This window comes from Asparagus officinalis, chromosome 8 (assembly GCF_001876935.1).
Source record: "Asparagus officinalis chromosome 8, Aspof.V1, whole genome shotgun sequence".
Classification (NCBI taxonomy): Eukaryota; Viridiplantae; Streptophyta; class Magnoliopsida; order Asparagales; family Asparagaceae; genus Asparagus; species Asparagus officinalis.
In genome coordinates, this window is record NC_033801.1 from 37,368,298 (window position 1) to 37,391,532 (window position 23,235).

Consider the following 23,235-nt stretch of genomic DNA (forward strand, 5'->3'; position numbering starts at 1 on the left):
AGTAACATTGACAACAAAAAGATTTATCCAAACTTATAAATATGGTTTAGAAACCATCTTGCTAACAATGTCAAGTAGCAAAATTTCCTATGTTTCTAAGACAATTTTGTCAATAAAAAAAGCACGTTTTATACATATACGCTGCTTGACCATGATTCATAAATCATGATGCGTCTTTCTAAAAGAGTAAAAAGAAAGAAAATTAAAACATCCGCTATACTTTCTCTATCTAATTAACTAGTAATTTGATTACCCCAAATATAATACAAACAACGTAATTATAAATTTATCACCGCTCCAATAGTTACAGTAATTGATTCAGTCTCTGCTCCACTGCAATTCTTAATTTGTTGAAAGAGGTATATGTGGTAACTCCAAAAAGCCTAGTTTTAATGGATATAAATAGGGTCCAAATGTCGTTTATAGTTCGGCAAAACTTGGGTCAAATTTGAACTAGTTTTTTCTAGTTCAAATTTTAACACTTAAACTAGCCCTTTTTTGGACCAAACCCCCTAGGGACCAACTCTAACCTAGTTAAGAAATAACTAGTCCAAACTCAATCATATTTTAGAATTGTCAAACACACCCTTAGCTTCCTTCTACATCACATCAGCAAAAATAACTAGCTCAGGCATACTTCAATGCAACGTAAGAACACGCATAAGATACAAAATTCAACAGCAATAGAATGGGTCAGCAGAAAGATTCGTCAGCTTTGGATCTTGTATAAGCTTTTGAATCGGGTTCATGAGTTACGTGTGTTATCCTCCTCCGTCAAACAAGAGAAGGCCCAAACAGATGCACAATTTTCATCACCTGTATAGGGGGCAAAAAAAGTTTAGAAAAAATCGTGCTGATAGCAAAAGATCAAGTAGAGAAAAATTAAATTCGTACCCTCAAGTGTTATGGGTAACAAGTAGAAAATAGTAAGTAATAAAGATTAACAAAATGTGAGGGTTCACATGCAAACTATGTAACTACAAATTATATACAAAACTAGTATTCTGTTGAAGGCTTGTGATCAGCCAACATGCTAGTCTTTCTAACGAAATAAAAGTACACCACATTTAGTATGAATAACTACTAGAAAATGAAAAGCATAAAGATACGAAGGTGGATCGGAATGTTAATGTCTAAAAATGACATTTGGCTAAGAAAATGATTATACCGGTCAAACTGATGTCCTCTTCGGAACTATCGTCCATGCTAAACCTGCGGCACCCAGACGAGGATGCGGCAAAAGGTAATGATGGATGGAAAGAAAAGCCATTGACGGTATCTAAAAGAAACACAAAAATCAGCTACAGGACAGATTTGAAATGCAGGATGCCACAATTGAAGGAAGATACACTTCCAGCTCTAAACTTAAAGCATCATTAAAATTTACCAGAGGCAGCTTGAAATCCTCCTGCCCACTGTCCAGTCTGAAGGTCATATATATGAATCAGACCATCCTGGCATCACAAGAAAATGAAGATGAGCTCTTTGCTTGATTGTGCTACTACCCACGATCAATAAACTTAGAATAATACCTCTCCTCCAGTACCAAGGTGCCTACCCCAGGGTTCAATATCAAAGGATATTCGCTGATTTGTGTACTCTGATGAACGATACAACCTGATTGCACAACTCAAAGGCATTCAGTAGCTTGGCAGTTAAATCAGAGCCAACTTACTTCCTGATAGTAAAGCTAACTAGGTCTAATGTTAGCACAGAGAATAGGGGTAAAGTATTGAAATCAGCGGCCAATTGATTGGTCGAATCAGAGGGCCGAACATTGCCAAATTTGACAAGAATCAACTAATGGAACTAATACGTTTGCATAGAATCTGAGTTATTGCTCTAGTTTCCTAGAAGATAAAGGTAATAATTGTAATGACCGTAAATTTTTAATACTGGTTTAAATAATTTTTCTGGTATTTAAATATTAAAATTTATTTTTAAAAAGAGTATTTGTATTTTTCCCCTAATTTTTTAGAATTTTCTATGATTTAAAATACGATTTTATATTTATTTTAAAGGTTTTGCTAATTATAAATTTTAATTGTTACGGTAAAGACTTTTAAATTAACATTTGGTTATTTATTATTATTATTATTATTATTATTTGTATTATTAATTATCTTATATTAAAATTTTAGCTTGCACCCCTTATCCCCTACCGTTATTTGTAGCTGTCAGATGATCAGCACGACAGTCAATTTGTTATTTGGCTTTTTCATGTGTTTTCCTCCCCAATCAGTCTCTCTCTCTCATTATCTCTCACCTCAAACCCTTACCCCACCTCTCATAATTTCCTCCCTAATTCCCGCACTCCTCTCCCTCGTGTCCCGCTCCTTATAGAGTCTCTCTTCTTTTTCTCTCTGTCGCTCTCACACTCTCTCCCCTCTATTATTTCTCCTCCCCCTCTCTCTTTCTCTCTCTCCTTCATCACCCGCAGCCAACTCCCCTCTCCCTTCACCATCTCTCTCTCACTCCCTCACTCTCACATTTCTCTCTCTCTCATCTCATTATATCTCTCCCTCTCTCTCCATCATCATTCATCACCTCCACTCCGCTCAGCCGACCGCACCACCAAGCTGAGCTCCGATCTCCGAGCTCAGCCCCAGGCCAGTCACCCTTCACCTAAGCTCGCGGCCTCCCCTTCCTTCCCCCGCCTGACGCCTGACTGCCGACAAAGCAACCGCCCAAATCTCTCCCACCAGATCTCGCGGACGAACACCACCACGCCGACGAAGCAACCGCGCGACCAACCCTTTTGCCACGCCAGCCAGCTCCCTCCTCCGTTGCCTAACCGTCGTCTCGCCACCTCACCGCCGCAGCGTCGCCAGCCACCCGCCTGCACCGCCTCTGACTGCCCCTCCTTCGACCTGACCTGCCATCGCCACCACCGCGGCCCGACAGCCACCTGAACCCACGCCTCACACACCGTCGCTCTGCTCCAAGTTCGTCGCGAGTCCCCGCTGCAGCCTTCCCTGAGCCGCCGCTTCACTGCCCCGCCACCCGCTGCCTCCCTATCGTCGGCCCAGCTCCGACCGACGCCCTCAGGCCCACCGCGCTGTCCAGTCTCCGCAACACCTCTTAACAGCGCCCCAACGCGACCTCAATCAACTTCGCCGCTGCCCCTGAGCTCCGTCGACCCCAAACAACCCCGTCGTCTCTCAACAGCCCCTCACTCCCAGCTTACCTCGCGTCGCTCGCCCAAGCCAACTCAAGCCACCGTCGTACCTTCGGTCGCCGCCCTCCTCCGTTTCCCTCAGCCTCGAACACCACCAGCAGCGACGCCGCTTCGTCGTCGCCGCACCTGGAGCTCACTTCCGCTGCCCCCTCAGTCCAGAACCATTTGCAGCGACGTCACCGTCTCATCATCAGGCCCCTCGGCCTCGTAGGCAAGATCTTACTTGCTCAGATCTAAATTTTGTATTTATTATGAATTATCTATAATTTTAGATCAGTTAATAATTATCTGCGTGGGATTGTTTGATGAATAATATTAGATAAATCATAATAATATGATAATTAGTATTTTCAAAATAATTATGATAAATTAAAAGAATTTATTTCGGCAGCGGAATCATTTTAAGAAAATTATAATAATTTAAAAGGAATTATCTTGAAAAAAGAATCATTTTAGAATAATTATAATAATTTTTAGAAATTATCTTGTGGAAGAAATCATTTTAGAATGATAAATATTTTTTTAAAATTTTATTTTGAGAAAATAAACTATTTTGAATTAATGAGAATTTATCTTATAAAAAGATTATTTTTGAATTTATGAATTTATTATTTTAAAAGATTATTTTTAGAATTATTATAATGAGAAAATAACTTATTTTGAAAAAGGGATTATTTTGAAAGAACTCATTTTGTAAAAGGAATTATTTTAAGTAAATAACTTTATTATTTTAGAACAATTTTATGGTTCAAATTCTTAGACTTGATTATCTGATATGTTATGATATTATTGTACATGATTAGTTGCATTGATTATTCCTTGTTGTGATTAAGAACCGTTAGGAGTTTATGACTATAATGACCTGTGTGACATGAATAAGACCTAGAGACATGTGTTGTGTTGACTTAGCAAAACGAGAAGAGTAGGGATGGGAAAGTCCGTGTTCATGTGATCGGATAAGACTGTTGATGTATCTTCCAGGCTTACCCGTGGTTGGTGTCGTCACTGGGGTTGGTTTGTAGGGCTAAAGTGAAGTGTGTACATCACTTTAGTCAGTGGGAATTGAATTCGTCACCCGAGTTTTACTTGAGTTCGGACCAAGCAGAAAACGGTTTACGTGTAGTCCTCTGACCGCATGTGTAGCGGGATCGGATGCACGTAGGGGATTTGTGAACAGTCAGTATCCGATGACAGGAGCGTTGACTCTGTGTGAGATGTGACCAGTAACCTGTTATAGAATGGCTAGTTACATGACCTTGCTTCTTGGCTAGGTATGATTTCTTGTGAGATACGAACCAGTTATATTTCTTTTCATACATAGATCGAGATTAATATTTAATTATCTACAATTTGAGACTATGGTATATACATGAGGGTTTTCTTGTTTGGATTATTTCGCTCGATGTATTACGTCTCTTGTTGTAGATTTTTAAGTATTAATTTCATCTAGTGTATAACACTGTACTTGAATGATTATTCTGATCGCTAGCTGCATGACCTCGTTACCCGATTGATTTTGGATTATTCTGATTATTCTATTCTAGTAGAAAATTATATTTGGATTATTAGTATTTCAGTTGCATGTTTGCATTGTTATTGCCATTATTACATTGGTCGTTCGACCGTTTCTATTCTTCCTTTTGGGATCTTGCCGTGTGCCATGCACGCTGACGTACTCCTGTTCTCTCGGGTTGTATGTCAGATTTAGAGGACATACAACTCCAGTTCGGAATAGTACAGGAACCAGAGGATCTCCCGTAGGAAGGCTTTGCAGACGGAGCAGAAGAACAAGTCGAAGCTTAGTTACCTCTTTTAGTTAGTTGATGACCCTAGTTTACTTTTGTAGTACTTTTATTTTCTGTCGGATCGTTGTATTTTATATTTTTCCAGTATTTCATTCAGATAGTTTTGTATAAGGGCATGTTTGGCCCGAATATTATATCTGGGATGATATTTCAGTTGTGATATGTATATTATTTTGTTCTGAGTTGTTTATTATATTCTCGCCACTGTGATCGGGGACCTGTGCCTTCGTTTTATATTTGCTTGACGCGTAGCATATTAGATTGAGCAGAAAAGGACTACTACTTATTTCTCCTCAGTCTAATACGTCGCGGGCTTGTTCACGTTCCGATTCCCTGGTATTGAGAAGCGGGGCGTGACAATAATGGTTCTATAACCTACTGAAGACTTTTAGAAAGCAATAAAGTGTGTTTCTTATTATAGTTTGTTCCAGGTGTTAAGGATAGGGTTTCGTGCATTTTTAGAAGTTTGTGAGATGTGATGGCACTGCTCAACACCGAGTCCTTTATGACTTGAGAAATAAAATTCCTTCAACGTAGTTGGAAGTTATAACTGTTTTTTTGGATCTTATCCAGGAACCAGAAGCTGAAAATCCATGACGGAGAGAAACATTTAAAAAAACATAGATTTTCTAAAGCAAAAGATGAGAAATGCACTACGGGTTCAGCCTAAACACACGTGAGCCATCCATGAACAATAAAAATTACTTACACCAATCTTCATCACCTACAAGATCAATGATAAAGAAATTAGAAAGTTTGAAGACTTTTTTCCCATGAATCAAGAGGTTTCCATGAAAGGCTTGTCAATAATAGAAAATACGAGAAAATTATATTAAACCATTGGATATGTCTTCCACAGTAGTGCTAGAAAAAGGGAGCAGAATGCTGTACAAATGGCCAAACAAATAAAAAGGTATAAATGCAGTACTACGTCTAAAAAAAGCAGCCAAATTTTGCAAATTGAGGTATTTTAACAGTTCAATTGTTACGCATTTGATTGTGTTGATATTCTCTAAGAAACCATAGATTGGCATGTCTACAACTCTACATATATTATTCTGAAGATATATTATTTTTATTCATCGAACTCAAAAGCAGGTTTAGAAGTTAATTTCACTAAAATAAAGTAGTATTCTCATAAAAAAAAGGAAAAGTTTAAATATTGCACCGATTTTTCTGAGGAAAGAAAGGCCAGATATACTTACTTGTAAACAATACCAGCAGTATTACGAATATCCCAGCATAATATATATGGATCCTGATATCAATGTGAAAAACTTGCATCAGCTGATTATTTCAAATACGCCATAGTCAATAAAAGTAGTTCATAAACTTAAAATGACACTTGACAAGGATCAGCTGTTTTGGGATTCAATCATAATGTTTTTAAATTTTACAGACAGAAAAGACTTGTCAAAATAATTAACCAAACATCAAAGTGGGGTCAGCTATCAAGCACAAGGCTACACCAGTTGTCAACCTGTATCAACCTGCCAAGTAAGCAGCGATTCCCGGCTAAATAAACAGGGGTTTTCATGAATCCAATAAACTGGGAGCAGGAAATCATGTTTATAGGTCAGATTGCAACTAAAAATGAGGAACAAATGTTTGAAATTCTCCTAGACCAGAAAAGAAACTAGAAAGAAAAGATAATAGATTTCTTTAGGAACTTACTTCATCTATAATGTACAGAGAGAGCCAGAGAGAAAAAGAAAGCATTTCAAGACAAATGGTTAACATGTTTGGCAACTTAAAAGACTAAATACAATTATCTATTTAACTTCTCATACAGCCTGTAGTACTGGGCATTAGCATTAACTTGGAACCAGCTTTTGGCATGTAAGAAGAACATGAATTAAAAAGTTATTTATGTATGCAAAGAAAAATGAATATATATTAATTGGTCAATGTCATCCATGAGACTTGGAAATAGCCATGCATAACAACATTACTTGCACATAACAGATGGACATGGAGCTAACAAGAGAAATTTACGGAGATGAATTTTGTAGTACCTCTCTCAGGGCAAATGAACGATTAGGTGTGAAAAACTGAAAATGAAGGGTCAGATAAGGGGGGGAAAAGCAAGTATTGTTTCTGTTTGGGCATTTGTGAATGAGTTGACTACCCTCTTGGGTTTGCATATGACAGTAAAGATGTTAAAAGCATGTGCTGGCATCAAATACATCAAAAAAGTCCAGCTTGTATTTGCATGCTGCAAATGCATAACGTGTATTCAAGTTTCTCCTGTGAAGCATTTTGTCTTTTCTCATATGCCAAGGATCAGTTCCCTCCAGTCTTTTGTACTGTAGCTTTGGACACACTTTAAATAATTGGCTTGAAAAGTTGCCGATACTTGATCCAAGCATAGATGAACTGAACATGGCAGAATACAATCTCAAGGGTAAGGAAGTAGGAATAAAATTTCAAGGGTAAGGAAGCATGGCAGAAAATGAGCATAAAGTTGATGTATAGACCTGACTAAATGTCCTATCTATAAATTATGATGCAATATAACTTACAAATAGACTTCAACCATTATTCGAACTGGACAAAAAATGAAATGAGAAAAGGGTTCATGGAAATTTTAATATCAAAATCCCTAAAACTTAATAATTCATTACCTTCCGTCCTCCAGTATATATATAGTTCCCATCTTTTGAGAACAAGACCTGAAAATGTGGAAACAATTAGCCATGCTATATTTTTCTATGATACTTCATAATGGTAATTTAGAAGCAAGAATAGTCAGCAAGGCAGCTGTATCCACCTGTGTAACACCGCCTACTTGACCATGCAAAACATATAAAAGTTCCATATTAACCTCAGCATATACTGCAGTCATGTTGCTATAAGATCCAATTGCCAGAAGCCCACTATGTGTGGGAGAAAAGGAAATTGATGATACAAGACCTACATGTAGCTGAAGAAAAGTTAGATATCTGTTCAAAATTGATGCCACCTTATACAAAATGGCAAATCGTAGAGCACACTCCAGTCTAAATAAACCAGGAACACTGAAACGAGTAAACGACCTAGTATTATCGACAAAATACAATTCTTCATGTACTCCAGACTATTCAGTTGAAAAAAATCCTGAAGATCCCACGAAAAAGACAAAGACAACCTCAAGTCACAGATCAGAAGCCAAGTTATTGGTACTTCACAAAGAATGAGTGTTGATTCTAATACATATTACCGAGTATATGTTAATGTCGAGTATGGAGAACAGATGACAGCCATTGACAGAATGGCCTATCATGCATCATAGCATTAAACTGCTACTAAAGAGCACCAAAGCATATTCCATTAACTTGTCATCAAATCCCACAAAAATATGAAGACATTAGAATTACACGATTTACAATATAAGTTAAAAAAAACAAAATGTAATTGACCTTGTTACCTAGCATATGTTAGCATAGTATCAACAAGATGCAAATATGTACCTGAAGGCCCATCACTGCCTTTAAGCGGATATTGCTCAAAATCTCGACCAGGGCAATGTATGTCAAACACTCTTAAGAATTTATTATATCCAGCAAAAATCCTGCAAAGCAACATATACTGGATGAAACTTATCTACAAAGAAAAAAAATACCATGTCTTTAAAACTAAAAGCAAGAAACATAAGCAACAAAATAGAAAATACCTCAAATTAAGAAAGAGAAAACATGTACCGCTGATTAATGCATATGTTAATAGGTTGATTGTTGGGAAGTGTTTCCATTAACTTGTCTTACTTTGAGCCTCAAAAACGAGTAATGTTTCCTATAGAAACTTTGCCTGATCTGACTGCATCTAGACTCTAACTTAGGCCATCATACTTATGAAGGTCGCTTTTTGACTACATAAGCTTGAACTGCATGGTAAGGAGTAGGTTTCTGCCTGCAACCTGAGAACAGGGCTTTATGGAAAGCCCTTCCAGCCAAGGAATGGCTCATGCTAATGGAAGGTCAACATCTAATTTACATCTGGTTATTGGAAAATAACCAAATCGTTGCGTTTGAAAGAGAATTACGGTCCATACTGAACCATAGTCGAAAATAGTGTTTGATAAGAATGAGAACAACACGCAAAAAAATAAATAAATGGAACTGCAAGCTGCACAACTTTTGCAATTGTTTATCTTGGCAAACTATTCTTCAAGTCATACTGCTTGGTTGCTACAAGAGCTAGAAAGGTGCAACTTAGCCTCTGCTTAGATATAGAATTATTTCAAAAGTTTGCACCCACAAACATAAGGCACAAGCGTAAAGGCAAAATGACAAACATATAAACCCATTCACACGTGTATTTTGACACATAAACGAATCGATCAGTGGTCAACCACATATACTTCACTATCGTAGTCCATAACAGGATCAGATTACAATTTCCACATTCCTTTACTCTTAAATGATTGAAACGGTTTTCTTAACTTGCCATGTTGTGTCACATATCTTACAACCATTGTCTTTTTTTCTCTTTTTATCCCCTCCTTTTTTGCCACATGACAAGTAAGAATACAGTAATCATCCAGTAGCACGTCTTGTAGTCATTAATTAACTAAGTAATCTCTAAAATAAAAAAACTTGAAACAAGTATAATCATCCAGTAGACGTCTTGTAGTCATTAACCAAATAATCTCCAAAATAAAAAACTTGAAATAAGTATAACTTGAAATAAGCATAACGACGATTTATACTTAGTGCCGGAGGAATTGAAAGAAACCGAAAGTGCAGCTGTTATTTCATCCATCGCATCATACGCTCGGTAGGTGCATCTCAGCTGTCATCATCAACACAAATAACTCGGTAGCAAAGCAACAAAATGACATCCCTATCATAAAGCATCCAATTTATTGAGTTGGTACCTGACCGGTAACGGCATCCCATAGATGAATAGGATGATCACGCGTAGTGCTTACGAAAACACAGGTGGCAGGGTCTGGAGCATAAGCAAAACAAATTGGACCCATTAACTCAGATATATCGAAACATATATATGGATTATCTCCCCCGCAATTACAGTACAGCATTGCAGTCAGTCTACCTGATGAAGACATGTACGGGTACCAACAGTAGTCATAAACGGTCTCCGCTTCAGTGACCATGAGATCAGAACTATAGGAATCTATTGCAAGAAACAAGATTCAATACCTGTTAAGAAGAAATCCATACGTTGTTTCCGTAATAAAACATACACGCAAAATTTCAAACCCAAACCGTAGTCCTCGTTAGTTATACATCAGACCTCGATCGCCTAAACAAGCATCGGATTCCCAGTCCCAGCACTTGCTGTATGCTTCCTGCGGTCTGACCAGAGGAGCAAAAAAAAAAAAGGCGCAATTAGCAGCAGAGGGTAAAGTTCGTAGGATTAGTCAAATTCAGTTGAAGAGACCGCTCACAGAGAGAAGAGGCGGAGGGTGTTGTCATCGGAGCTTGTCAAGAAGCAAGAGCCGTCAGGGGACCATTTCACCCCTTTAAGGAAGTTGTTGTTGCTGCTCGCTCGCTGCCGTTAGGGCTAAGGGTAGGGTTCGCTCAGTCGACTGCTGCGAAGAAGTGGTAAGCCCTCCGAGGTGGGACGTCGAATCTCAACACCGGCCACTGTCCACCGTGGCCGCGTTCTTCGGAGCATTCTTCATCTTCGACGGCGTCGTTTTCTCCGCTCTCTTTGCTCATTCCCGCCTCTTCTCCCATGGATTTCCAGGTTCGGAGTCGGTGTTTCGAGAGAGGCGGAGAAATGCAGTGGAACGAAGAGGGAACTAACTTGAAGGCGGGGACAGACGAGCGTTGATCGGCGGAGCAGGCGATCGGAAAAGAGCGGGTGGTGAATAGGAAGTACTAAAAAATTTAGGGCTTTGAAATCGGGGATTCTCGGTAGCATTCGCAGTCGCCCGGCGCGGTTCGCCGTACCGGTAAGCAATTTTCGTCGATCCTAGGGTGGGGGGGGGCTGTTTTTTTTTTTTTTTAAGTTTACGTTATAATAATTTTATTATTGATAATTTGTTTAAAAATTTATTTTATTAATTATAAACAATTACACATGTGATGATGACAAGCGGGCAACAAGCTGCGCCGCTAATCCTTTCTGAATTGCAAAACCCAACCTACGAAACACATACTCAGCGGACCATGCTGTCGCCACATTCTTATTCATGAATTTCTGTACCCTCCGGAGGAATCCACCGCATCAGCTGCAAGGAGACCAAACGTATCGAAAGCGAACGGGATGAAACTGTGGTGGTTGTCCTTGCAAGCTTGATCATGTATGTCCACCTTTGTCTCTGCTGCTCTATCCGCTGCATGCCCAACCTTGAACTCTCCATTACCAAACCCCACCAACAGAGACACCCCTGTGAGATCAACACAAGCGTGCTTCCCCCCGCTCCAATTGTAGACAAGAACGTCTGCCGGCCTAAGAGTAGATCTAGCCTCTCCACGAGGAGTGAGGAAGTTGACTGGCGCTTCCTTCTTTGATGGGATCTCTGCTCTTTGGAGGATATCATACAAGACATCTCTGACTAAGTCGTGCCTGTACTTGAACCCCGGCTGCTTCTGACAGTGGATGGCATGCTCTCCAAAAGCATCCATCTGCGTTCTACGACAAACTGGGCAAACTGTCTCCTCCACGAACAAAGGAACCAACAACCTGTACCTAAGGATGGCCTGGTACTCCCCCGGAGTCATACGCTGCCCTAATCCCTCAATAGGCATGGCCAACAAGAAATCCTGGGCGTGCTTTGCCCGCAGGCACTCAACAATCGCAACTTGCCTCTCTGAAAGGTCAAACTTCGTCGATAGATCTCTATAAATGCCACCATAAAAGATGTCTGCCAAGTAATGCATTGGTTTTAGGGGTGTGTGTGTGTGTGTGTGTTTTTTTTTTTTGGTTGGGACAAATTGGTACCAAATGGTAAAATTGTTCTAAGGGGGGTCACACCTAGAACTTTTTAAGTAGGGATAATTTCGTAGAACAATGATGGATAATTCTTGAATGGGATAATTTAGTAGGATAATTTGGTGGGATAATAGTGGATAATATTATGAAGTTGCATAATTTGGTAGGATAATTTGGTGGGGGTAATAGTGGGTATAAATTACTATTGTTAATAATTGTATATTAAAAATAATATAAGATTGATAAGCAATTGATTAGTCTAGTAATAACTATAAAATATAATGCAATAAAGCATCATTATTCATCTCAAATAATAAAATATTTTACAACTAAATAAAAATCTAAATCCCTAGAGTGACTCGAAATCCATCATCCCACATGGCCTCTACCATAGAATTTCTCCAAGCTCCTGTAGCTGCTCGTTGAGTCTGTTGAGTCTGTAATTCGTCTTCTTCATCGAAGTCATCATCTGCCTCAGCAACATTTCGTGGAGCTTCTAGTGGAAAATCAGAAATGTCAAAGTCATCATTTGTATTCTCCAATCTTAAAAAGTTATGCAATCTTACGCATGCAACGAACATCTTTATTTGTTTAGCAAATGGAAAACCTGGAGGTTGACTCTTGCAAATAGTGAATCTAGACTTAAAAACTCCAAAGATGCGCTCGACACAATTTCTAAGAGACGCATGCCGATGGTTGAAATTTTTTTTTTGAATTTCGTGGTCGTTGTTGATTATTAGCAGGGCCGAACTCTAAAAGATGGTACCTTTGACCTCGGTATGGAGCAAGAAATTGTAGCCTATTTGGATAGCCACAGTCAACTAGATAAAATTTATCTACAAACAATAATAAAAATAAATGAGGAAAATATTATAAAACTAAAAAATATTTTTTAATTGATAGAATACTATGTAAAGATTATTACTCTGTGGAAGTGGAAGTCCATAAGGTCTACTCATTGCATCCTTCAAGACTCTTGCATCATTAGCAGAGCCCTCCCACCCAGCTAAGACATAAATAAATTTGAGATCAAATGTGCAAGCTGCCAAGACGTTCTGAGAGAGAAAACCATGTCTATTTCGATAGGGCGTCTGATCTATGTTATACACCATGCACGGTATATGAGTCTCATCTATTGCACAGATACAATCCTAAATAATCAATGTGTCAGACCATCTCAAGTGATGTATGTGTGGGCGCGCACGCGTGTGTGCACGTGTGTGCCTGTGTGTGTGTAAAATCTTAAGCAATGAGAATTACCTTGAAATAAGGCCAAAAACGATATTCTGATTTAACCTTACGGGTGGATTAGTAGGGGGTGATGCCATCAAGCATGATGCTAAAGATACCAGGGCGTATAATGCTTTATTGAAACATACACTGATGGTCTATTTTGAATGATCAAATCAATCAGTTGCAACAGAATATCTTTGATTCTGACTAACCGTGAGAAGAAAAATAGCAATCATCTCCTCAACAATCAGTTGCAACAGAATATCTTTGATTCTGACTAACCGTGAGAAGAAAAATAGCAATCATCTCCTCAACACTAATGTGGTATGTGTCTTGAACCGTGAGAAGAAAAATAGCAATCATCTCCTCAACACTAATGTGGTATGTGTCTTGTATATGGCCCCGCCCTCTCAAGATATTGCATAACTTCATGAAGCAATCTGGGTACATGCGGTAAATTCTACGATAATCTTGCAGATGATTATCCATCTTGGACTGTAAGTATGTGAGACCAAGATCTGTAATACCACGTCGAGGACTTCGGAAACTAAGCGTATTTGTTATGAACTCCTGTGATAGAAGTCCTGATACCTTTATGATCAGATCTACAGCCCCAGTAGCTAATTCTATTATGTGAATCAAAAGATTATCATCAAAGTCTTCATGATGAAAATATAAAATGGGCAAATTTTGATTTTCCTCCATCCTATTAAATAATATAATAATGAAATATAATCAATTTACATGAAACTTATGTGCACAGAAAATAAGTAAAGCACTATATTATTAGCACACAAGAGGACTGATAACAAAGTAAATATGTATAGTTCATTTTATCAAAAAAGATGGATGTAATTGAACATGTATTAGTGAAAATTAGTAAAAAAATTGGCGGTTGTTCGTTCTCTCTACATCAAGTAGCAATCAATAAAAAATGTTGACGTGTATGCTAATTGTTAATCACCAAACTATTGAAAAATAGAAGAAAACATAATATTGCTCTACTCTCATCTACACAACATACAAGAATCATTTGTTGGGATGATACATATAGAAAATTCATCCATTAAATGCACCAAACTAGGATAGCTGACAAGTCAAATAACATAAGAACATAATATAAACAAATAAACAAAAGCATAGCAATATCCTAAAAATAAATAGTTTTGACAAATTGAAATGAAACTGATCCTAAAAATACTTTCCAAATCGAAAAAATATGACATTATCCCAAGTTCCACCTACTCAATGAAAAATAGTTTGACAATACGAAATTCCACATAATCCTAACACCATAACAAATGCTAAAAAAATATAGAAGTAACCTAAACTCCTAAATTACCGCCTCTAAACATCTCCAAAGAAATCAGAATCATAATATTCACCATTTGAATCAGAATTGGCTTGAGTCCCATCCTTACCATCATTCAATATCTCACCGGTCAACCTAAAATGTAGAAACTCATAACGGTCTTTTGCATCCATGTCAATAAAGGCATCCTTCATGTCTTGTGGGATATTGTCACTGAGAATATTCCATTTTTGTGGCTTAGTCAATTCAGAAGTAGACATAACAGCATCAACCCATTCTTTATTTCGACCTTTTCTTATCTTCCTCAACTCATCAACTAACTCATGAAAAGCTTTACCTATAGTGACAACTCCCTCTCCTACCTCTTGCAACGATAACTGGGAACTTGCAGAGGATGTGGCTGCAGTACCAATTGACCTACGTCGTCGTTTACCATTATTCAAAGTGGATGGTCCAGAACCAAAACCTGGCACATTGTCAGTGGGAATGGTGGTAGCAGGTTGCATATCTACAGTAGCTTCTCCTCCATCTAAAGATTCTATCTCAGCATCAGCACCAAGTATGCCCTCCCCAACCACTTCCTCTAAGCGTGCTTCATCCAAGCCATCAGGACCTAAACCTATAGCTCCTTTGCCAGAAGCGCCATGGTCTCTGCATACCATCTGTATATCCTCAAAATTCTCAAACAGCTTATCCTTGAGATTTGGAGTATTTGAACGGGCCTAAAACATTACATATGAAAATAATTAATATTATATTCAAATTAATATATATAAAATAACATGACATAAACCAACCTCTAAAATGTCATTCCGCACTTTATCGGGACAAGTAAATTTCTGTGCGCTAGGGTCCCAACCAAAACCAGAGTTATTTTTTATCAGGATCTCCACAGGTGCAATCTTTCTCTTTCATTGCTTTATCTTGTTCATTACATGATTATATCTAAAATCTTTACCAAATTTTTCAACTAGATGGGGTATCACATTCCTCATAATCACATACTTTTTAAAATTGTCATTTGCTTGCTTATTTCCATTCTTAACTTCCTCTACTAACAGTCTAAGCAATTCATTAGCCTCTGCTTCAGTCCATATCATATAATCATCATTGCTCTTTTCTGTCCCTCACTTCCTATACCTTGAAATATTTCTTCTTGATCCTGACTTTGTGATCTTATGTCTATCCTATAACAAATTCAAAAAGAACTTTTCAAAATCTCAACTATGGAATTGGATTAAAATATAAATGCATCTGATATAAAAAGGACATGCACATATATAATAATAATAATAATAATAAAATGAATAATATCAAGACATCATTAACAGAAGTGACATTGTGCTCCCCTTTTATGATTGGAATGAATTAGAGGATAACTTGAGGGATGAGAGACCAAACATGCCTTGAAGGATATGAGATCTGAGAGTAGATCAACGCTATACTTACTCAAATTGATTAGCGTTAGGAGATGGGTCAACTATCCATAGTTGTAATATATGATATGCATATAAGGTGAACATATTTCTTATACAAATTGCAGTTATATACAAATTCTAATTCATATATTTTGACGAACATCACCAGCATTATTTTGAGTTTCATATGCTTATAGTTCACAAAAGTACAAACGTATAAGAGAATGAAGCCAAGTCCCTACAAGCTTTTGTAAAAAAAAGGCAATTGCTCACTTGCCAAGTTTGAAACTATATAACACCAGACAGGTCGAAGACATATTTCAAGTAAATGATATACACGAGTTTTCTTTTGCATAACGGGAAATGAATAATGTAATCAACCAGCAGCAAACAAGTAAATGATATACACGAGTTTTCTTTTGCATAACGGGAAATGAATAATGTAATCAACCAGCAGCAAACATATAAAGGTTGTACATGTATGTAGAGTTTATTGCAAGCAACATTTGTTGACGGCTTGTACAGAGCGCCTACAGCGATGAAAGCAAGTTCCTGCAACAAATTTTCAACCCCCATTTCTTCTGCACTCTTTTTTATCTTGGAAATTTTAAGAGATTTGGTCCTTGGTTGCATGAGGTTAAACTACATAACTACCGATCAAATGGATCTAGCACAGCCCCTGTAATATCTATAGTTTCCGTAGCTTGGTAATTGGAGCTGAAAAAATAGATAGATTAGCCAACCTTCTATGGAGCCTTCTCAATGTAAGAGTTGTATTCTATAGATAGCTTCACGTTAATGGAAAAAAATTTGAATGATTCCTACTGAAAACATGCGCAAGGATTTTGTATTATGGGTATTGTGTGCAAATTTTTTAAGTGAGGAGAGTAGCATTGGCTATGTTAATATTCTTGACTCCTGCTTTCTTCACCAATAACTTTTCAGAGCAAAGAAATAATGCCTTGGATGAGAATAATTTATGTTTGATTTTCAATTAATTGTTTCCTTCCATGTCTTATCTTATATGATTACAAGACACAATTCCAGGTTGCTGCAGTTCCTCAATTTAATCTACTATCACAAAGTATAAAATAGTTTCTCGCTTTGATTCAAGCTTCCATCGACTTACCAGTTATCATTTAAGTTATGCTGCTGCAATCCTTTCACTAATTTTAATATGGACCTTATGACACTGGACTTTAGCAAATACCATCAACACCCAAAAGCTTTATATGTAACATTTACTCTACAATTTGCAACTGTCATTAGGTTGCTCCAGTAATCTAATAAGGAAGCAAAAACCTCCTCCATCACAGAAAAGACTAGATGCAGACTAGACTACAAAAATAAAAGTGGATTGTTGCAGTTAAAGACTAGATGTGTGACATAAACATGTTCGCATCAGCATGTTTTGATCATTGCTGGGAACCTGTACATTATAATTTACTTAGTTGTTGCAGTTAAAGTGGATTGTTGATATCTGGGATTAAGGCATGGATTTATCCCTCCTCTGACTAGCATATATATAATATATAAATCATTGCCAGCATTGTGGCAAGCTCAAAGACAAACAAGGATATTCATGATAAAACAGGACAGCATAAACAAGAGGGAAATGCATGTGTACACAAAATTAATTAAGTTATATGGCTAATTTCATGGCCCAACTCCGTGAGTTATCAAGGAACAACTTCTTGGGTTAAAATAGAACTACGTTTACATCTAATTAATAATATGTACATGATCATTCACTGTAATTTTCTTATATTAGTCTAGACTACCGATGCAAATAGAAGGTTGAAACTAAGGATGAGTTATCATTACAAATTCTAATTGGGCAGGATAGTAGCTTTTTTTCGATCTGGTTAAAAAATAAAGAAATCCAAGTACCTACAAGCTTTTGAAAAAAAGGCAATGGCTACCACAGGCTAGGTTTTGATGGCTCATGTGCACACACTTGATGAAAATAGACAATTTTGCTCTTTTACCCAAATAAAAAAATCAAAATCCAAACCACTATATACATATGTCATCTCTAGATCATTGTTTAACCATAAGATATCCACATTAATCTTGTCAAAATCATATATAATCGTTGTTTAAAATCCAAAGCACTGTAAAGGCCTGATCGTTGTTACGGTGGTACGTACCTGAGTTCGTGGACGGTGCCGGAGTGGTTGATGAAGTCGGAGAAGATGACACCGCGGAGACGACACACTGTAAGTGCTATTCTTCGAAGGGAAGAGGATCGGAGAGAAGAGAGGAGGAGAAATTAACCGATAGGGAGGGAGGCGGAACGTTGTTCTAGGTATTTCACTTTTTTCCGATTATTGTTTCTTTTCAATTGTAGGATAATTTGAGAGAGGTGAACTCATGCTTCTATATATAGGTAGGATAATTAATGGGATAATTATGAGAAATTATCCTAATTCTAATTCTACTAGAATTCTACTTGACTAATGCACCAAAAAAATAATACAGTTCTAGTTCTACAAAAGTTCTACTTGACTAACACTACAAAATAATATCTCATTTCTTAATTCTATGTGACTAACACCTTAAAATTTTATCCCACAGATTATCCCAATTCTAATTTTGAGTTCTAGGTGACTAACCCCCCCTAATGGAATAATTTTACCCCTTTGAAATATTTTGAGTGGGGTAAAGTGGGATAATGGAATAATTTGAGTCTTTGATTTAACAATTCATGTGGGGTAATTAATAATGTGGTATCTTATTAAAATATAATTTTATCTATTAATTACTTCTAAATTAACTTATCCAATTGGTTTAGTATATTATTTAGTATATTATTATAATATAAATATTATTTTACTTTATATTAAAATATAATATATTGTACTATACTTACAAATTACTATTATTAATTATTATATTATATTATATTAGCATGCTATACTATATATAATATTAATATATTTAATATAATATTTTAGTAATAATAATATTTTAATATAATACATTATTTTATTTATACAAAAATATAATATGTTATACAATAATTACTAATTAACATTATATTAGTATGCTACATTATATAATAATTGATATAATATATGAATAATATATTTAATATAGTACTTTAATAATATATTATTTAATTTAATATATTATAATATAGTATCATAGGATATAATGTACTTTATAAAATATTATAATATTTTACTTTATTCAATGTAATATTTTTTAAAATTTTATATTAAAATTAAAATATAATATAACATATTATTAATATATGTTATTAAAATATTATATGATATTATAATAAATACGTTATACTATAATTACTATTATATAATATTATTAATATATGTTATTAAAATTTTAATATATGTTATTAAAATATTATATGATATTATAATAAATACGTTATACTATAATTACTAATTAATATTATATAATAATATATTACATAATATTATTAATATATGTTATTAAAATATTATATAATATTATAATAAATATGTTATACTATAATTACTATTATATAATAGTATTAATATATGTTATTAAATTATGTTATTAAAATATTAATATATGTTATATTTTATATATCATATCATATATATATATAATATAATTAACATGTATTAGTTAAGTAATACAAAAATATTTTAAAATTATCCAATTGCCTTCAAAGTGGAACAACATTGTTCCAATATGGAGGATGTGGTAAATTTTTACTATTGGGATAAAATTTTTGTATATGAGTGGGGTAATTTTATCCCAAGTAGTGTAATTGTCTCACTAGTGTTCCAAAAAATTAATAACACAAAAAGGTATTATCCTTGTTCCATTATCCCAATGAATAACACTATGAAATAGAATCCTCAAAATTATCTCATTATCTCCCAAAATGTCCCAACCAATAACCCCCCTCTAATTGCCAACTGGTCTCTCAAATTTCAGTATTTACTTATTAGTCCCGTAAATGTTCAGTCATATTGCAACTTCATCCCTCTGTCAGGGATTCTGTTGAATTTCTCTAACTCTAGTTAGGTTAAGGCTTAACCTAACATCTAAAATTGCTCAAGCGCCCCTGAGCATACATTACTCTCCTGAGGAATTGAAACACACCACTTTCCCGAAAATTTCTCGCTCTCTAAAAGGGGAAAACGCTCCAGATTGGGTTTGGAAAGCTCCTAACTGTTGGAGATGAAGAAGTTGATGGATTTGGATGTTAATTGGGGCGGGTTGCGAGTATAAGCTTGTTATGAAACGAGTTGCTAATGTTTCTAAATGAGCGGGTTAATTATAGGTGAGGGTGTGAAAAAAACACCATCTCATTCCATTAAAGTTAATAGAAGTTCACTCTTATAGATAACGTCAGTTAACAAGAGGGATGAATTTGCAAGAAATTTAAAGATTTGAGGAACTAATAAACGAACATTGAGACTTGAGGGACTATTTGGAAATTAAGTATTGTTGATGCAAGGAAAACTTGATAAATTGAGCCCGCAAGATTGGACTCGATCTTGAGGGCCTTGTGATCTTCTTATATGTTAGGTGGTGATCTTTGCTTTGAGATTATTTGTGATACACAGGAAAAGCGTCAGATTGACAGTGATGGGTTGTCTGTTAACGTCCATTCAATGCCTAAGTAAGACTCTTGATGATAAAAGTCAAAGCAATAAGACTTAGGTTAGGGTTATGAGAGGAGAGTTCCATAGACCAATGTTGACGAAACCTAAGTCGAGGTCAAGATGAGGATCCTTTTACTTGAGTTTAGGGTGGCATATTTATACTACTTGTCTGGGCAGATCAAGTGCTACACGTGTCACTATCCTGATGGTTGATGTAGTTATGGTAGTTTCTTGGCATGCATGTAAGTCCATGTGACAAGACCTTATTGAGTTAGAAAGTCACAACTGAAATATATGTAGATCTAGTAAGTTATGGAAGATGGCAATCGGAGAGATTGATTACTCAATTGATACCTCCTAGTTTGTTAAGGATATGATACAATTAGAATCAACAATATCTAACTAGGCAAACCACCATATAACCAAGCTAGGTTAGGATGAGGCATGGTAACCTTTTTGAGATGAGTTCAGTTGTCATGGACTGTAGGGTCAAAAAATTGACTGTAGGCTTCAAAATTTGCTTATAAGTTCCCACAAACAGTTCGAAGCTGAGAGAAGATGATGAACGTCACTATCCAAGTCACGTAAGATTAATTGACATTGAAGAGCGCATGAAGTAATTCGACAAACCGTGTAAAGCAACGGAACTGCAGAATAACAAGAATATGAACTGATCAGGAGCCACGCTTCGCTGATAAAAAGACAAAACACCCTTCATATCCCGTCTGCTCCATATATGATCCAACTATAGGAGCTTGTAGATCTCCTCGTCAGCTTTCCTACGCACTTTGAATCACATAATTCCGAGTTCGGACGGCAAAGATACGGCGGAAACGGACAGAACGCGTGAAAACAATGTTCCAGGCCTCGGTGAGACACCCATAAGTGTCTCGGCCACTGTCGAGACACCGCTGTAGGCTGTCTAAAAATCACAATAGATAGCTGATCCACATCAAGCTTTGATGATGAGAGTTACAATCAGATGACCTTCATGCCAACAAATGCAAGCTGCAAATGGAGGACTTTTCACATAGATCGAGAAGAGCTATAGGAGCTTGTAGATCTCCTCGTCAGCTTTCCTACGCACTTTGAATCACATAATTCCGAGTTCGGACGGCAAAGATACGGCGGAAACGGACAGAACGCGTGAAAACAATGTTCCAGGCCTCGGTGAGACACCCATAAGTGTCTCGGCCACTGTCGAGACACCGCTGTAGGCTGTCTAAAAATCACAATAGATAGCTGATCCACATCAAGCTTTGATGATGAGAGTTACAATCAGATGACCTTCATGCCAACAAATGCAAGCTGCAAATGGAGGACTTTTCACATAGATCGAGAAGAGTTACAATTCGACGACACTTCCGGCAACTGATAAAAACTCTATTCAGCAGTCTTCACAATCAACAGTGAAGGTTACAATCTGATAACTTTCACACCCCACAATAGCTAAAGCGAGGATTACTGAACAATGGTCCTTGCAACGCTCTTCAGAAGAGGTTATAAGTCAACCAACCCCTTCTAAAATGCGGAATTCATCCCCGCGCTATGATTCTTGAAATGCAGGCGACCCTCGCGTTTCTAAGCTACAACAGGCGAAACGTGAGCGACCCTCGTGTTTTTAACGTTCAATCAACACCCAACTCCGCGTCTCAATTCTAAGACGCGAAGTTAGGGTCATGAACGCCGAATTGGACGTTTGACTCATTCAAACATGAGTCGAATGGTTTCAGAACTGTTTCCCCACGATTTGAGAAAATCACGCCCACTTAGGAGCGGATTTAGAGGGTAGTTACAACTTCTTATCTACCTATAAAACCTCAACAAACTCAACCGAGTAAAAGATAGATTTTTTTAACTTAAAAACGGCACGAGGAGGTTCGGAGCTAGGGATTTTCGTTGGAGATAGCAGAGGCGAATTCTTAGGGATAGAAGATTTAACTCAGATTTAGAAGATCAAATCTAAAAGAATCCTTCAGCAACAGAAAATTTGCTTGGCTATTAACCGAATTTTCGATTCTAACAACTCTTTTCATAGAGTTCTAACTCGTTCTGAGTTCTAAAAACTCGTAAAGAGTTATTCATCAAACTTCCTATAGAAGTTCATTGTTCCCACGAGATAAAAGACGGTCAGATCGTCAACGGAGAGCAAATTCGACGCAAGCAATCGAAGGAGGCACTCCATCGCTACCAAGAAGAACCAAGAATTAAACAAAGGGGAAAATCAAATTCATTCTCCTCTCTTTTATAATCGGAATCCAAATTGTAATTGAGATCGAAGGAATACAAATCAATTTTTCTTTATTTCTTTTACTGCAAATTTTCCCACAAACAACCGCGGGCGTCCGCAGCCCCGAAAACTAATTTTTCGCAGTTTTAAGCCATCTTTCAACGTTAACCATCTGGATTTGTTCCAACTAATCTGAACCAATCCTAGAACGTGATAAAGTGGTTATGAGTAAGGATAAGAGTGAATCGGTCGTTCTTATCCGAAAACAGAGGTCCCAAAGCCTATAAATACAGCTCCAGTACCTTCATTTTTTGAGATCTGAAATTCTCGAGCGTCGGTGAAGCCTTGCTGAATTGAAGACTAAAGGAGCATGAATTTCAGAAGAGAGGAGGAGATCAGATCGAGTTCTTCAGCACAGAGAAGAAGAGTTCGTCAGATCCACAATTCCCGATTCATTTCCTTAAGATTGCCCTGTTGCGGTGATCTCGAGAAGAGTAGTTATCTCGCTGTTGCCAAGATAATTACTTTAGTTTCTTGATTCCTTCGCGAATCAACAAAGCTCCAGATCGATCT

At 36.8% G+C, this 23,235-nt stretch overlaps 2 protein-coding genes across 4 annotated transcripts; both read right to left on the reverse strand.

Moving 5' to 3' along the window:
- Positions 543 to 10,869, reverse strand: LOC109820299 (telomerase Cajal body protein 1). 2 transcript variants are annotated; one of them, XM_020386429.1, is made up of 13 exons: positions 10,373 to 10,869; positions 10,219 to 10,280; positions 10,018 to 10,098; positions 9,839 to 9,912; positions 9,671 to 9,753; positions 8,433 to 8,533; positions 7,754 to 7,896; positions 7,608 to 7,655; positions 6,189 to 6,241; positions 1,533 to 1,617; positions 1,388 to 1,454; positions 1,169 to 1,279; positions 543 to 816 (listed from the first exon to the last, which is right to left on the reverse strand). In XM_020386429.1, exons 3-13 carry the CDS (start codon positions 10,076 to 10,078, stop codon positions 746 to 748), a joined length of 897 nt encoding a protein of 298 aa, XP_020242018.1. In that variant the 5' UTR covers positions 10,079 to 10,098; positions 10,219 to 10,280; positions 10,373 to 10,869; the 3' UTR covers positions 543 to 745. The 2 variants fall into 2 exon arrangements, with proteins under 2 accessions (XP_020242018.1, XP_020242019.1); XM_020386430.1 differs by having other exon boundaries at positions 10,191 to 10,280.
- Positions 13,505 to 15,125, reverse strand: LOC109822290. Of its 2 annotated transcripts, XM_020388474.1 has the most exons (2): positions 14,520 to 15,125; positions 13,505 to 13,804 (listed from the first exon to the last, which is right to left on the reverse strand). In XM_020388474.1, the coding sequence occupies exons 1-2, from the start codon at positions 15,070 to 15,072 to the stop codon at positions 13,737 to 13,739; spliced, it is 621 nt and encodes a 206-aa protein (XP_020244063.1). In that variant the 5' UTR covers positions 15,073 to 15,125; the 3' UTR covers positions 13,505 to 13,736. The 2 variants fall into 2 exon arrangements, with proteins under 2 accessions (XP_020244063.1, XP_020244062.1); XM_020388473.1 differs by lacking the exon at positions 13,505 to 13,804 and having other exon boundaries at positions 14,002 to 15,125.